This window comes from Perissodus microlepis, chromosome 20, assembly GCF_051167445.1.
Source record: "Perissodus microlepis isolate ML-2025 ecotype Zambia chromosome 20, ASM5116744v1, whole genome shotgun sequence".
NCBI lineage: Eukaryota > Metazoa > Chordata > Actinopteri > Cichliformes > Cichlidae > Perissodus > Perissodus microlepis.
Genome location: NC_140480.1, coordinates 23,199,175 through 23,215,029, shown reverse-complemented (window position 1 = coordinate 23,215,029; position 15,855 = coordinate 23,199,175). Strand labels below are relative to the sequence as shown.

At 43.0% G+C, this 15,855-nt stretch overlaps 1 protein-coding gene across 1 annotated transcript in view; it reads right to left on the bottom strand.

The window, feature by feature from the left end:
* plxnd1 (plexin D1) overlaps positions 1-15,855 on the bottom strand; it is a 73,025-nt gene that overhangs the window by 1,506 nt on the left and 55,664 nt on the right. The window contains exons 22-35 of the mRNA XM_084915894.1: positions 14,760-14,872; positions 13,146-13,250; positions 11,958-12,088; positions 10,521-10,719; positions 10,274-10,420; positions 10,013-10,169; positions 9,552-9,655; positions 6,104-6,167; positions 4,805-4,839; positions 4,067-4,171; positions 3,739-3,902; positions 3,499-3,646; positions 766-906; positions 570-644 (exon numbers count right to left, since the gene is read on the bottom strand). Of these exons, the coding sequence (XP_084772020.1) occupies positions 570-644; positions 766-906; positions 3,499-3,646; positions 3,739-3,902; positions 4,067-4,171; positions 4,805-4,839; positions 6,104-6,167; positions 9,552-9,655; positions 10,013-10,169; positions 10,274-10,420; positions 10,521-10,719; positions 11,958-12,088; positions 13,146-13,250; positions 14,760-14,872 (1,688 nt within the window). The remainder of the gene's footprint in view (positions 1-569; positions 645-765; positions 907-3,498; positions 3,647-3,738; positions 3,903-4,066; positions 4,172-4,804; positions 4,840-6,103; positions 6,168-9,551; positions 9,656-10,012; positions 10,170-10,273; positions 10,421-10,520; positions 10,720-11,957; positions 12,089-13,145; positions 13,251-14,759; positions 14,873-15,855) is intronic.

The window sequence follows — 15,855 nt, the reverse complement described above, 5'->3', positions numbered from 1 at the left end:
ACTGACTAAGCCTCTCTAGAGAATAGTCACAGCAGCGAGGAAACATGGGGGAGTACAGCAAGGGCTTGAACAGGGCTAGTTCAACATGACACATGAGATACGAAGTGGCACCTTAACAGTCATTAAGCAGATGGGGTTGTGATTAAAGAGAAAGTAAACAGCACGCTGTTTGCTTAAAGTGAAAGGTATCCGTGGGCTGGAAACAAAGAATTGGACAGACTGAATAGCGGCTGCTGCTAAGAAGATATTGCACACGGAGTATTTTCCCCGCTTAAAACATTTAACACAGAAAAACAGAAAAAACAACAACAAAATACTGCAGGTTTTCAACTAAGGCATTACGGGAAAGGTTGTTAGGGTGTCTACAGTATGTTACATCTGTCAGCGTGGCTGCGATCTTCCCTACTGATGCGTCACGCTCCGATATCCATCTGTGAAACTTAATACAGCAAGTGGGCTCAACTGAGATGTTTCATCTGCCAAATAGGGGCTGTTGTTTCAACAGTAAAACATATCTAATCCAAATATGAGATCACAAACACAGAAAAAGCACTGTGAATATCTCTTACCTGGTTTCTGTATCTCTTGGCATATTTGTAGATTTCTGTCAAGGCCAGGTTGGTGTTGAATTCATTTCTGTATTTCTGCCGGAGCGATATCAACATGTTTGATTACATTTAGAAAAAATAAGAACGGGCCTGTGATTGCAGGCTTTTGTGAAACTAAATAACTCACACACAGAAACTTTTGGAATCTTTCACTTACTCGTGACTCCTCAGCCAGGTGAGCATTCATCTCCTGCTCGCTGAGGGGTGGCATGTCTTGTATCTGCTGGTAATAGCATTGCACTCTCTTCTTATACTCTGGGATCTCCTTGGCATACAGCAGCTTGTTGGTAGGCGAGTCCTGGAAACAAATGGCAGCTTTTAGCCAGTGTACTCAGACATTAAGAACACCTTGCAAATCCAGAGTTGTGAAATAAAAATGGAACAGCTTTGACCTTAAGGCTATGTGGCCATTTTAGCCTGCTTTAGATTTCCAGACTACTACATTTGTCTTTCTTAGTCTCACTACGTTTACTCAAAGTTATGGTTACTATATACTCTGAAATCTGTATCATTATACATTTCACCTTTTAACTGTGCTGCTTTCATGCTAATCTAGCAGTAATAAAGCTTTGACAAGAGCCGAACAAAGACAATGTGCTCACTCACAGTCTGCCCTTATTATTTTATGGGTAAACGCCTGCTATTTCCTGCTGATCCATTTTTTCGAGTCTGCTTTCCCCTGCTGTCAAATTCCCTACATTTAAGTTGTGATACTGCAATTCTTGGCCAATGAGGTTTCTGCTCAAGCCCATCATTTTCTGGCTGCTCGGCTTTAAATACCATTTCAATCCAGTGTTTCTGACTTTTCGTACCTCCTGCTGTGCAACCCACCTCCCCCTCATCCATGGAGACAGAAGTGAAACTTTACATCAACCACCCGCTGGGCCCTACTGCATCACCGTCAGCATCTGAACTCTGGGATCTTGATGTGGGCCTACGCATAACTACGATGCTTCTCATTGATGAACGAGTCACAAAAAATGTAACCTCTGTTAAAACCTGATTAAATGTTTTTTTATATGCTTCAGTGTTTATTTGCAATAAAACACTCTAAAAAGGACACTTCATCCAGTCAGTGCTTGTGGGCAGGCCAAGGATTGTCTCATATCATGCCCCTCACTCCATTCCCCTACATTTGAGTAAAATAGCTTCCTCCTCTTGGAATAAAATGAACACTTCTCCCACTTTGCCCTAATAGCGGTTTAATTAAACTGGATGTTATTTGTTGATGAGCCTATCTACACCAGTCTAAAGTGAAACAATGGAGGGAGGGAACCGTTTCCTTTGCGCACAGAAGGAGACTCAAACAGTTATAGCCAGGGAAGAAACAAACCAGTCTAAACAACTCTCTCCACAGTCACTTTAGGCTCTCACACTGGTGTTTATTCAAGCAGGAAGAGAAGTAGTGAGGCTAAAAGGCTGTGGGCATGTTTAGGTTTCAGTTGTGGCTACTGTTGTGAGCGAGTCTGTGCCGGTCTCTGTGTTGCGTGTGTGTTACTGGGAGAGAGAGAACGGGACAGGGAGAAAGTAGGGCAGGGAAAAAGACGGGGTTAAAAGTGACGGACAGCCACAGCTTTCAGCATCAGTGAAGGTGCTTACAACACACCTTGGCATTTCTATGTGTCATGAGCTATTTGTGTCACCTATTGCATGTTTGTGTGGTTTAATGTGCTGAGGGACTGGATGGCTCCGGCTACAGTTGCTCCTTGTGATAGTGAACCCTCTCTCTTCCTGTCCACAAGGTCACTTCCTGCTGCTCGCCCATCTGCCTGGTAACCCCCCTGTGACCCTATGGCCCTCTATGTCCTGCATCTCGCCAGATAAGAGGGTTTCTGTGGAAACAGCGAGCCATGCTTAGTCTCCTACCCCTCCCTCACCCCTGCTGGCTCCTGCTAATCCAGACCCTACACTCTCTATTCCTGAGGCACATTCACAAACAGGCGACCGTGCATAGAGGTGTGTCAGGCCACCGTCCTTAACCTACAGGAGAAAATGTGGCCATATCCTTGAACCTGGCGATTCCACAGACAGATGTGACACAATAATGAGACACCATGGAAAAATCTGTCATATCGGGAGGTTTTGTGTTCGTTTCTACATCTATAGGTACACATCTGCCCGCAAGTACATGTGAATATTGGCGCTGTGGATGCGCTCGCTTTTTGGCTCGGACCTGAAGTGTATAAATCAGACTGTTTCTCTGTGAAAGAGGAGCATTATTTGATGAGTCCTCGGCTCCCTCCAGGGAGGAAGCCAGTCAGAGAGAGACAGGAAGCAGAGCGTGCTCAGGGTCACGGTGTCTGAAGGATGAGACGGATTTGTGAGCAGTGAGGACATTGACATGCAAGCACACATATACAGACAGACAGATAGACGAATGCACACACACGCGCGCGCGCACACATTGGCGCACAGCACAAAAAGAGATCCCTGGTGCTCATGACCTTGGATCAGCCGACTGGGCTGAAATAACATGAGGAAAGGAGGTAGATGGGGCTGACAGTCTGAAGGCTTTGGGATGAAGGTTCACAGTGGGACCTGAGGTTTGTGTGTGTTAGTTAAATACAGTAGATACATAGAGCTGATGGACAGATAAATACAGTATGATAAATCAGAGGTTTTCAAGGAAGGCAGAGGAAGCCCAGGGGGGATCTATTTCCATATATGAATTTAAACACACACAGAGAACATCACAAATAATGTCAATAAATATACTTAGATAGAAGACTTATATCACTTTTTGAGAATTGTGTTTTGTAGGGATTTTTTTTCAGCTTTAAACTTTTCCACTGGTATTCATATGGGTTTGTATGCTGGAAACAGGAACTGCAAAAAGCAGCTTTGAAAACAAGAAAGAGACGTTGACAGAGAGAGATGGTGACAGACTCACTTTGCCTAGTTGCAGGTCAGAAATGGAGCAGGCATCGATGAAGGCCTGGGCGATGACAGATAGACATGCGTCCATGTGATCTGTCTTATCAATGTCAAACACAAACTGAGGATTCTTCAGGATGTTTACCCAGAACCGCAGCGGTAAACTGCACAGACAGAGAGCGAGATAAGCTGTTAAAAGTACTTGCACAAAGAGGCTGACCAAAGAGGATTTTAATCGGACCGTTTAGTTGCCTACCTGTTGGTCTTCCAAATGTGCAGGGTGTCTGGGTCTGTGATGCCCCGTTTGTCAGCCTGTTCCTCCAGGAAGTCAAAAAAGTATTTAACAGCCAGAGGAGGGCGGTCTGGAGGGATGCTGAGGATGGCCTGAAAGAGGTCATCCAAGAACTTCTGAAGAGTTCCCTGTGGAGGAAGAGATAAAATGCGGCTCACACATATGCAGACACATGGTTTCATGCGACGAAGGAATTTCTGTGTGGCTTCTGAAATAAATACAGGTAATAAAATATGGAACAGAGAGATGACTTGTGTTTTGTTTTGGCTTTCGGTCTCTTGACTATAGTTACCTTTGTAGACAGCAGGCGTGTCAGGTAGATTTCAGGCAGGACTTTCTTGCGATGACTCTGCCTGTGTGACCTCTTGTTCTCCATTAGCTCATCGTGAGGTAGCACCTATGAAAAACCCCCAGTAAAAAAAAACATTAACTGCACATAGATCAAAGCAGTGAACCCCAACATGAGTAGCTGAATGAATGCACCACTGTCTTTGCTGTACAAAATGCCAGAGGGGAATTTTCTGGTTCTTGCATTAGACACATGATCCGCATAAGGGTATTTTGAAGCTCTAAATAATTTACAGAAATAGGGAAGTGATGGGATTTGGGAAATTCTCATGGTTTTCCTCCAGTTGCCGTGCACAGCATCATGTCTGGGACTTGCTCATACAAGTCTACATGGGGGTAGCGGAAAGAAAGAAGCAGTCAAATTCCACCTACTTGTGTCAAAAAATGACTACTGAACTGTCCTGCAAAACTAACTATTCACCCGGCAAATTGTATCCAAGGAACTCATTATTCTAAAGTCAAAGGGCCCATATCTTGGCTGACGTTTATAAAAGAGCTTAAGCGGCATTAGTGCTGTCATGTCCTCTCAGCAGCTTTCCTTTTCACCTCTATTCACCCCCATTCTCTCTGTCATCAGGCCTGCTCTGGGCTGAGTAACACTGGCACGCAGAGGAAAAGCTCGGGTAATAAACTTAGACATAGCTCACAGAAACATTCTGATTGCCTATGAGGAGATACTCACCAAGTGTACATACTTCTCAGTATCCAGATCTTTCACTGAGGAGAGAGAAACAGAAAATAAATAACATACAGTAAGAAACAATGTGCAATCAGCAAGGTGGAGACCTGACAGAATAAAGAGGATACGGTAACACAGGGGAGTTTGACAGATAGGAGGAAGAAAAAAAAAAATCGGGGGAGATTGACAGGGCTGCAAGAGAGATAGAGTGCATGCAAAAGGAGAAAGTGATTAAGGTGGACTGTGGGCCAGCCAAGGAGGGGAGCTGTCTGAGAGAATGAAAGAGAAAGATTACGCGTGAAAGGAGAGAGAAAGGAGAGAGATTAGGGGAGACAGACACACAGAGTCTGTGATTGGTTCTGGAGCCGGTGTAATGAGATGGTAATGCTTGGCCAACGCTGAGAAAAAAGCATTAAACCTTTCTGTTTATATATAGATCTAAACACGCTCGTACACAAGCGTGTGTACACAGATATGAGTACAAGGACACATGTAGAAGAGTTTTCAAACACGAGTACAGGCACAAAGACAAATGCAGTAAATTACTGTACACACCCCGGCAAAGACAAAAGAGAGGCATTTGTGCGGATACACACACAAACACCCTCATAGTAAGTGTGGTCTCATTACAGACTTCATAGCTAGAGATGCTCCTGCCCAGCGGGCCTCAGTCCAGACCCTCAACACTGATCACAGGCAGGCAGGACAGTGTTTTCTATTAGCCAGGGAGCACTACACGCTCATAACACCCCATTGATGCTTTGAAGCGGGAGCCAGGTTTGGTCCACATAAGCCTATTTTTGGCCCATTATGAATGAGAACAGAGGCTTTGATGGACACAGTCTGAGCAGAACTAAGCTCTGGTCTGGTACTGATTATGTAAGGTAGACCTTAGACAATGAAAGGACAAGCCATTAAAGGCTGTATGTAAACTCATCTGTCAACAGCCATAGCAGTCATTTTGTTCTGGGCTGAGATTGGACAATGGGCAAACTTGTGTCACATTTTCCCCCCCAAGGTGACTCACGCTAATGGAATACATCTATAATGTGGAAAAAACGGCTCTGAATGAAGTTGTAGAATTAGTATGTGTTATGATTTATTAGGTGCAAGTGTGTTTAGATGTGTGCTTTTGGGGACACGAAGGTGTGGGGTTTCATGCGTGTTTACATTAGTGTGTCATGTTCTCGTGATCAGCTACTGTAAGCATGTTCTGTGATGGAGTGGGTGGTTGTATTTATGCAAGTGTGGGCGAGTGTGTGACAAAGAGACAGCGAGTGGGTTTGTTTGAAGGTGGCGTACCTCTCCCCAGGGTGTTCTCTTTCTTGTCTTGCATGCTCATGGCCAGCGATGCCCCCTCTGGGATCTGTGAAGAGGGAGAAGGTGAAAGGAAGGAGGGAGGGAGGAAAGTAGAGGAGAAAGGGCACGGGGTCAGGGGTGAGCAGGGGTGCACCAGAACAGCGTCATTAAGCACGCCCTCGAGGGAGTGTCCCGCTGAGGGCTTTGCATGTGCGTGTGTGTTGGTCTCGCGTGCATCTCGAGAGGTGTTGAGTTTGCGGGAGCCTGGCAGGGCTCATTAAAGTCAACCCACGGTGAAATGGATTGAACAGCCTCGCCGATGAACCCAGACTGTTAGTACATGCTGCAGCTCACTGCTTTCACAGCTCTGTCCCCATGGCTCAGCTAAGACTAAACAGAGCACTTAACAAGTACAGGTAACAGGTCAAAGGGCGAGAGTCACCGAACTTTTGTTTACTTATGCACAAATGGACATGGACATAAGCAAACACACACACGGCAAGACATTGTTAATGGGAGAAAAGTGCATGACATTTTACTTTTTTCTTATTTATTTTTTTATAAAGGCAGTTTGAAGCTGTAAGTAGCATTGCTGACAGGATGCAAGATTCTTCCCTTTAACACTTATTAAATTCTTATATGAGAAGCAACAATTGGCTAATTCTCTGAAAACACTGTAATTAAAAATGTTTGTGTCCTTTAATAAATGAAAATGAAATAAGTACATTTTAATAATGCTGTACAAAACAAGTTTCTATTTAATTTCCTGTCCTATAGTAAAGCAGTAAATGAGAAACTGTATACATATTAGTGTATTAATACACAGTATACATTATCAGTTACTCACGCAATGCCTGTCATTACTTTTACTGGTTTATTTAACAAGGACATTAATAATGCACATGAATAAACACTGGTGCAAATGTGCCAGAGTGAGCAAAGACACTTTTTTTTTTTGTCTGAGATGTTTTCGATAACAGTTTACTAACTTTTGAAAAAAAATAATTTGCAATTTAAAAAGTGGCACACAACTTTTTCAATAACTTTCACAGCAATCATTTCCATAGCACTCTGCCAGGCGTCAAATCCAGATAATAGATTCAAACTTTTGTTACCAGTGAATTACTACAACATAAGCCATTTAAGACCCCATTAAATCAAAAATGTGCTTTATTATTGTTATTTCAGTTTGAATGGTTGACCTCCAGTTTAAAATGATTTATGCAGCAGGTCTTTTCACCTTTATCTGTGGAAGAAGAAAAGTTTCTTAAATTGCAGTTTAACACTAGGGCAGGGGTGGGCAATTAGTTCTCCCAAGGGCCCACATGAGAAGCTGGGACTGTTGTGGAGGGCTGCAACAGTAAGATGAACTCATTTCTGCTCATTATTAATTTTACTTTTTATAAGCTTATTGGTTTGGCCCTCAACAACAACGAGTTTCTAATGTGGACCCTTGGGAAAATGAATTGTCCACGCCTGTGTAGGAAATAGGAGTTGGAAGAAACTCCAACCGATCTATCTTCTTCCGCTTATCCAGCTGAAGGTTACGACAGGCTGGAGCCTTTCCCACCCTGGACAGGTCGCCAGTCTGTCACAGGGCCTACACAGAGAGACAGACAACCATTCACGCTACACCTACAACCAATTTAGAATGATCAATCACCAATTAACGTGACCTTACTAACTGCATGTCTTTGGACTGTGGGAGGAAGCCGGAGTACCTGGAGAGAGCCAACCGGGACTCAGGAGAACATGTAAACGCCACACAGATGGTGCATTCAAACCCACCACATCACCGTGCTGCCTTCAACTCCAATCCATTTACACTAAATTATGACTCTAGAGCTGAAACCAGCAACTCTTGTTTTTCAATTTAAAGTTTTAAATTATTTAAAACTAAAACAGCTTAAAAGGTTTTACTAAGCATTTACTAGACGGATGTGTCGAGGAAAAGGTTTTTAGGTAGGCCTGCTCCATTAGAGTACTATGTCAAGTTATTGTAGTTTTGTATTTTCTAATTAGATTTTAAGTTTAATGTATTTTTTGAGTTTATGTATTTAACTCAGTTTAGTTTCTAGAGTTGATTTTCTTGTTTCAGTTTTATATTTGTTTGAAAATGCTTCACTTAAGTTTTTATTAGTTTGAGTGTTAATTGTAGTCTTTTTTAATTATTATTGAATGAAGGACACACATCAGAGGCATAATTAGGAAAATCAGTACAGACATTATGATAAAAACAGAAAAAAACTCCTTTAAAGCAGTTAACTCGTAGTCTTGTAGACATCCAGAGTCTCTATAAGCACATCAATCAAAGCCTCATTCGGCAAATTGTAAAAACTTTTGACAAAACTAACAAATACTAAAACTATTTCCTCTATATATTTTTTATTTCAATTTAGTTAAAGCTAAAGTTCACAAAACAGTTTCAGCTAGTTTGATATTTTTTTCAAACGTCTAGTTTTTATGAAAATTTTCCTTCGCGTTTATTTTCAGCTTTTAGGTTTTTTTTGGTTAACTTCAATAACCTTGATCCTATGTTGAAATCGCAAAGAGGAGAGCATGGGAGGTTACTGTATTTGTTAGAGCTGTGTGTGAAATCAACACGAGCCAGCGTTTAAACCCACTTAATGCAGTGACTCACGAGGACTCCATAATTCAAACAATTAGCGCGCAGCAGCATCAGGCTTCGCTGAATGACATTTAAGTTTGAACTTTCAGAGGAACCTAAAACACTTGTCTCTTCTGACGTGGTTAAATAATAAAAACACTTTTAAGCATAACCCGGCCCTCGAAATGTTGTAAAAATCACGCACTGTTAGTTAACAACATCTAATTTGAAATAAATTATACTGTTACAGATATTGTATACTGAATTGAGCCATCAACGGTGTGCTAATGCCGCAGTAAACGATTTGTGCAGTCACAAAGAGAAACATGGTGCAGCAGCGAACTCCAGCACAAACAGAAACACCTACAAAAAACGAAAAAAAATAAAACGCCACAGAAACATCTCCCCACCCGGTGACAGCCAGTGACACCTTTTACACGGGATGCTTTTCAGTATGCTAATTTGTCTCCCAGTTAGGATGACGGAGAGAGAGATGCGAGGTAAGACGGAGCCGATCCTGGCAAATGATAAATCCTTGATTCTGCAGCATCAGTCTACCAGACATCAATTCGGGCACCACATGTGGAGGTGTGGCAATACTTGTCATACTTCCAGAAGCCTCCTCTTTTCTTGAAGTGCATTTAAGAGATATATGATGGAGGAGGAATGATTTCCGGGTCAAGGGAAGGAACGAGGACGCAAGAAAGCACAGGCAGGCATAATGAAAAGCACCGCATGCTCCAGTTCACACTCTCAGCATCCCTGCTGTTGCTGTTGCAACATGCGGGATATACAAATTCACCAAGGCAACACCCACCACAATGGTCTCTCACAAGCACACACCTGGTAATGGAAGACTGTGTTGAGTTTCTTTCGGCCATCCTCCATCACTGAGGAGTTGTCCAGATCCTGCAAAAGCTTACTGTTGCTGCCTGAGTCAAACCACTCTGGAGGAAAGAAAAAAGGAGAGACAAGCAGCAGCGTTAGACAATTTCCTTCTAAATTTGGAAAAGAATATGCAAGATGGACCGCAGCCGTGCTCTAACTCTCTGTGTCACGACCTGTGGAAATATTCTCGGGCCATTAATCAAATCAGCACTGCAGGCTCCACAGCTTTTGAAAGCAATAACTCTTTGTGATTATGACTGTACACTCTCCTCAATGCATTCTGTCATTTATTACATTGCAGCCTCAGGTTAGTTGAGCTTCATGAGAGGAATTGACCTTTTGCAAAGGAGATTACTATATCTTGGAGGGCTGGGTAGGGGAGAGGATGAAAATAATCAGAGAAAATGTGCTCTTACCCAGGTCGACATCCTCGGCCCGAGGCCACTGGGAGAATGGGAGGTTTTTATAAAAGGCTTCAATGATTTTTTCCTTAACTTGGCAGATCGTGTCTGTGTTCATGACCCTGACAGATAGGGAGTCCATGCCACAGCCCTGGAAGGACACGTTGATGTTCTGCAAAAAAACAAAAACAAAAGCATGGGACAATTTGTTACAATATGAGTTTAGATCGTCAGCATGACATTGTCAGCATTGCCTAATTAAATGAGATGTCAGACCTGTGGCTTGGCCTCAATATTCTCACGTAGCAGCCACTCCTCATTGAGGGTGTAGCGGGCTTTTCCTGTGATGGCGTCTATTGAGCCCTTGTTGATCTGCTGCTTGATTGCACACAGCAGCAGGAAAAAAGGCTCACCCACTGTTTCCTAAAGAATTTGCGAAAATCAAAGCTGCGGTAATTCCTTTTAATCAAACTTGTGTGAGTCATTAATTACTCTGCTGAGCATGCTTCTTTCCCATCCTCACCTTGAGGTAGCTATACATGCAGATGGACATCCAGTTGGTTAGCATTTTCTCCACTACGGACTCAGTCCGGCGGAGCATTAGTTTGGGGTTTTTGGAAGCCGACGCATCAATCAGGTCCACCAGCAGATCTTTCATGATACTGGTGTAGTACTCCAGCTTGCCATGGAGGGCGATGGTGAGCAAGGACGCCAGACTGCATCTGAAGGGTGAGAAAACAGATTAGCGGCTGAGACAGATGAGCAAACATGCCCTGTCAGTGTGTGGTCAGTGGAGATTTAAAAATAGCTACATTAAAACAACAACAACAATATTTGGTCCTCCCCTCAGCACCTGTGACAGCAGAGCCAAATAAAGGTTTGATCTAATGCAGGGAGTGTCTGAGTCAGTACCAGGGGTGCAGGGGATTTCCCTAACAAAGCCCCTCTAATCCATCACAAAGAGGCTACATCACTCAGTAAGTGCTGATGTTGTGCTGGGAAAAGGATGTGGTCTTGCCGCTGGAATTTCTCTCTGATTCACAATGACAGCCCAGTTTTAGGACATCAGGAAAAAACAAAACAAGTAACACTGATATATGTCTGTATATTTACAAAGCTGGAGCGAAAGGTTTTCCACAAGCTATATGCAACAGATAGAGAGAAAAACCTACAGCCTTAACCATGGTCTTGTGTCCTGTGAAAAACTCACTATACATTTGTTTTTAGACCACAGCTTCAATTTTAATGTTAAGACTGATTTTACACTGAATGTTAAATTGGTAAGTCAGAACTTATTAAATAAGTTAAGAAAACAGATGGATGGAAAAAAGGAAGGACCGATAAACTTTGATCTATTAAATGGATTAAACTTTAATATAAGCTCATTACAGGCACAACACCAGCGTAATGAAGCCAATACAAAGTGCCAAAAACTAGAGTTCAATGGCCACTTAAGGCTGGCTGCAGAAATGAGTAAATCTCAATACACTACTATTTTAAAATGCCCATGTTTACACAAAAAAGAAGAGCATATGTAAAGTCTGGCACAAAAATATTTTGGTCTTAGTATGTAATTATTAGGCTGTTATAACTTAAGCATCATTAGAGACTGTTATTTTCTGGTATCTACTATCTACTATTTGTGGCGTTGTCCCTTTTAGGAGGCATAACGTGGAATACTACGTGGCTAAAAATGATGTGTCTGGATAAAAGTATTTAATTTTTATGCTACTTTCCACTTATTAAGTTGTATCTGTGTCTGTGCAGCGCACTCATACATGGAACCTGCTTATTAATCAGCCTTGTTCACCATTCTTCACTTCAGTTGTTCGCGGTGTGGTCTTTCACTTTATCTTATTCAGTATGGCTCTCTGAGAAAAAAATGTTTCCTACCCGTCTACTTGACAGCAGTTTTTCTGTGTGTAGTACAAATGAATGTAGCTGTAAGAGAAGCAGTTACCTGTCCCGCACAGCAAAGTCTTTCTGCTGCTCCAGGGCATGGACGAACGTGATCAGGAAGTGTTTGTTGTTGAGGAGAGTGGAGAACAGAGTGATGCCCTCTTCTATGTTAGGCCTTGTTGTGTTGGTGGCCTGATGACAGAGGGGAGATTAAACAGTTATGTCTCTACATGACTTCACCTTAACTGGATTACACACCTGCTGCGTCCCCCCTAATCTACTTCACCTCCTCTCATCTTGAGTGACCCATCTACCGAACACTTCATCTTTCTATCACATCTCCTCCCCGTGTACCTTCAGGCACCTCCCACTCTGGTTTCCTCCACACTATCTGCACATCCTGCTCCAGTCTCTTACTGCGTGTGATATTCTCTAAATGTGCCGAGTCGACTTAATGAGTATGGCCCATCTATGAGTGCGTCTAAAGCAACCGTGTGATGAAGTCTTCCCTCTGGACTGCAGCCATATGGTGTGGTTTGCAGCCTGACAGAAGGAGAACAGGGGTGTCCATTAAGATAAATGCCCGCCTATGAGATTTATTTGCTGTGACCTGGAAAACACTTCCTGGGAAGACAATGTGGATCCAAGGCACTTCATCACTGTTAGACAGGCTCCCCCGGCTGCCGACCCAAAACTAGCACTGCAGTCTTTACTTTCTCTTGTTGTAATGTGCGCATGCATGTGCTTTCACTTTCACCACACATTCTCACAAAGGTGTGTGAAAATGCACGCCCCCCTCTTTTACTCTCTTTATAAGTCTTGCTCTCGTCCATCCTTACACACACCTACACACCTACACACACACCACCCACTAGAGATCTATTTCATTATAAAGCATACTGTGAATTTGTCCAAGTGCCTGTAGGAAGTGTGTCTACAGCCTGCTATCAACTTAGCGGGCAGCACGTTCATTAACAAGCTAACATTTGTGTCCTTTGAAACACCTGAATGACATGCATACATATGTGGGTTCACACAGACAGTACAGTGACATAATCCAGACACAAACTTCGCAACCACAGGAAGGAAGGGAAAGAAAAATCACAATACGCGCTTATAGCTCACCGACAACAACCTTACCACGAAACCTTAATAAGCTTCAGCGTGACCCAGTTGAAAAACAAGAAAGTGAAAAAGCACTTTGGCAGGAGAAAGCCTAACCTAACAACCTAATGGCTTAACCCCTCACCTGCCAATCCTGCAGCAGCGGGTGGGTCTCTGGTAAAGCTCGAGGCCCCAGAGCATCATTCTCGTAGACAGGTTGGACCAGACTTTTCTCGTAATCTGAGCACATCTGAAACACACAATCACACACAGAAAACTGTCATAAAAAGTCTGCTGTAGTCATAAACACCGGAAGATAAACAGGGGAAACAAAAAGAACTGGCTTTTATGCGCTGGCAGTAAGTTTTGAAATCTGGAGGCAAAGGACAGAAATTCTTGAAAAGGTCCCGAATGACCATGAAAAAGAAACATGACACCGTGACACAAAATGTCATGATCCTTAATGGCTTTGGAGACAAAGTGGCCGAGAGCTAAGAGGCAGCCTTTCAACACAGTCTGTCATTTCAGGACAGCCACGTCTGGCTGGCACTCTAACTGTGTCTAAGTCTGTGTCTAACACTGTTTCGTGTGTGTGCGCGTGTGTAATCTCAGACAACCAGAAGCTCTCATGGAAAAACAAGAGCACAAAGGCTCATTTGCTGTCTTAGCAGACAAATATGGCAGAACCCAGTCTATGATACATGGACCTAATCAAGCTAATGTCACAGACTGGTTTGCTGACCTCCACAGCGACAGCACTGAGCTTCAGATTTTGGTTGTGGCCATCTCGTTTATTCAAAGCCGGATGTGACGCAAAGGGTTGAGTCTGACTGAGGATGCACACCCGTATGGTAGTAACTTGTATCTGTTTTTTTTTTCTTGAAATGTCACCATAATTTACGGAATTAACATTATGCTGAGTTGCCTTGAAACTAGCGACTGATTATAAATCAAGGGAGAAGTAGGTCATTATAAAAACCTTCTGCACAATCTGGCCTCTTTTTGCAACCATACATCTGCTGGTATATACAAAAAAATCCAGCTTTATGAGTCTTTGCATCGGCTTCACTTTTCAGACCTGGAGGCTATGGCCAGCTTTTTTATACAGTCTGTGGGAGAAACGATACTGCAGTAGCAACACTGGAATTTATGTTTCCCTCCATGTAGCTTTTCAACACTCTCCTCCTCTCTTTTCCTTCCCAATAAAAAAACAAAAACCAAAAAAAACAAAAAAAACAGCGTCCACTGTCCACTGAAACCGACATGGCTGTCATTGCGCAAGATCATTTGTACTTGCAAAACAGCGTGGGTGTGTGAGTGGAGAAAAAAAGAAAACGATGTGTCTTTTGAGAGATCGGGGAGAAAGTTTCCATGTCACAGTGCCCGCCATTGTTCTGTCTCCTTGAAAGTCCATGCCTGTGGTTGGAAGACAAAGCCTGCTGAGCTGTGCCCGTCTGCACTGGTGGAAAAACACCCACCCACAGATAGACCCACTTCGGGGTGGATCGCACATCAGAAAAATGCTTACCTATAGAGAACATATTAACTGTCCTGCAGGGTGCCAGACTGAGCTACACCTCACTGGATTTCTGCTCTATGTTTAAAAGTTCCATGGTGAATTTTTACCCTGCATATTACAAGCAGTGACAAATGGGAAATGGGACATGTAGGGCAGAAATATTAAAACCCCAGTGAGAAAAATGGTATTGTCAATGTGCCAGTCGAAATCAGATAACAGGGAATAAATAGGGTTTCTCACCTTGGGGAAGAAGGTGCGTGTGACAAACTGTTTGTACTCCAAAAAGGGGATGCCCTGGCTGCGATTCAGTTCCTTGGTCAGGTCTGTCATGTCGGTCTGGAGTTCTGCAAAACCTGAAGGCGCAAAAAAGAAAAAAATCCCCCCAAAACAAAACAAATGAGATTGAATCATGGGTTCTGTTTGTACACCGTGGTTTCTTCCTGTTTCTGGCTCCTCGAGCGTCATTTGTTGCTAAGTAAAGTAAGCAAGAAATCTGTTTGCAGACTAATCCAGTAACCATCAATTTTTCCCATCCTGCTGGAAGACTGGTTGATTTCACAGGAAGCTATTTTAAATCAAACACAGAATTATATCATTTAATTTCCTCCATCTAGTATCATCTTCTGGTTAAATACTAAATATACCAAATCCTAATCCTCTGATCTTTTTCCCCTCTCATCCTTTCTCCCTGCCAAACTGTGCAGCCCGTCACGACACGCCGGCAAATATTTACCAAGCGACAATCAGAGCAGCCAAATCCAGTCTGAGGCTTTTATCCAAAACATGTGTACAGATCGAGGTTTACATGCAGTAACAGCATCAGCGTGTCCAGATGCTGACTCGAATCTGCATGGCAATGTTGTAGCCACTTTATTGGCTAGCATGTACCAGCAGAAGATAATGTTTACATGTAATGACACGCCAGAGCTCTCTTTATAGAAAAGTGCATCCTGTCGCAGGATGAGAGACGTATTTGGGTTACAATGGCTGTTTCTTCAGACTGTGTTTGTGCAGAAAGAAGAGAATACTAGACCAGAGGGATTCATTTCATTACACCGCCAGGTTATTTATCCTCCTGCTCGCTAAAGCATCCTCTGAATCAGTTCACACTGTCAGCTCCAGATTATAAGCAGCAGGCCTGAATACCAAACCTCCCCTCTGCCTCACTCTTCAGACAAATATCACGACACTCCCATTTGTGTAACCTGGAATATGTCAATTACCCATCTTCTTTAACCCTCTCCCCCTTTCGCCTGCTTTTATCACATCTTCTCAGCAAAAGTATCCAGCGCTTTGTTCACACTCACCCTGAACTCGGCCACAAATCTATCTGTGT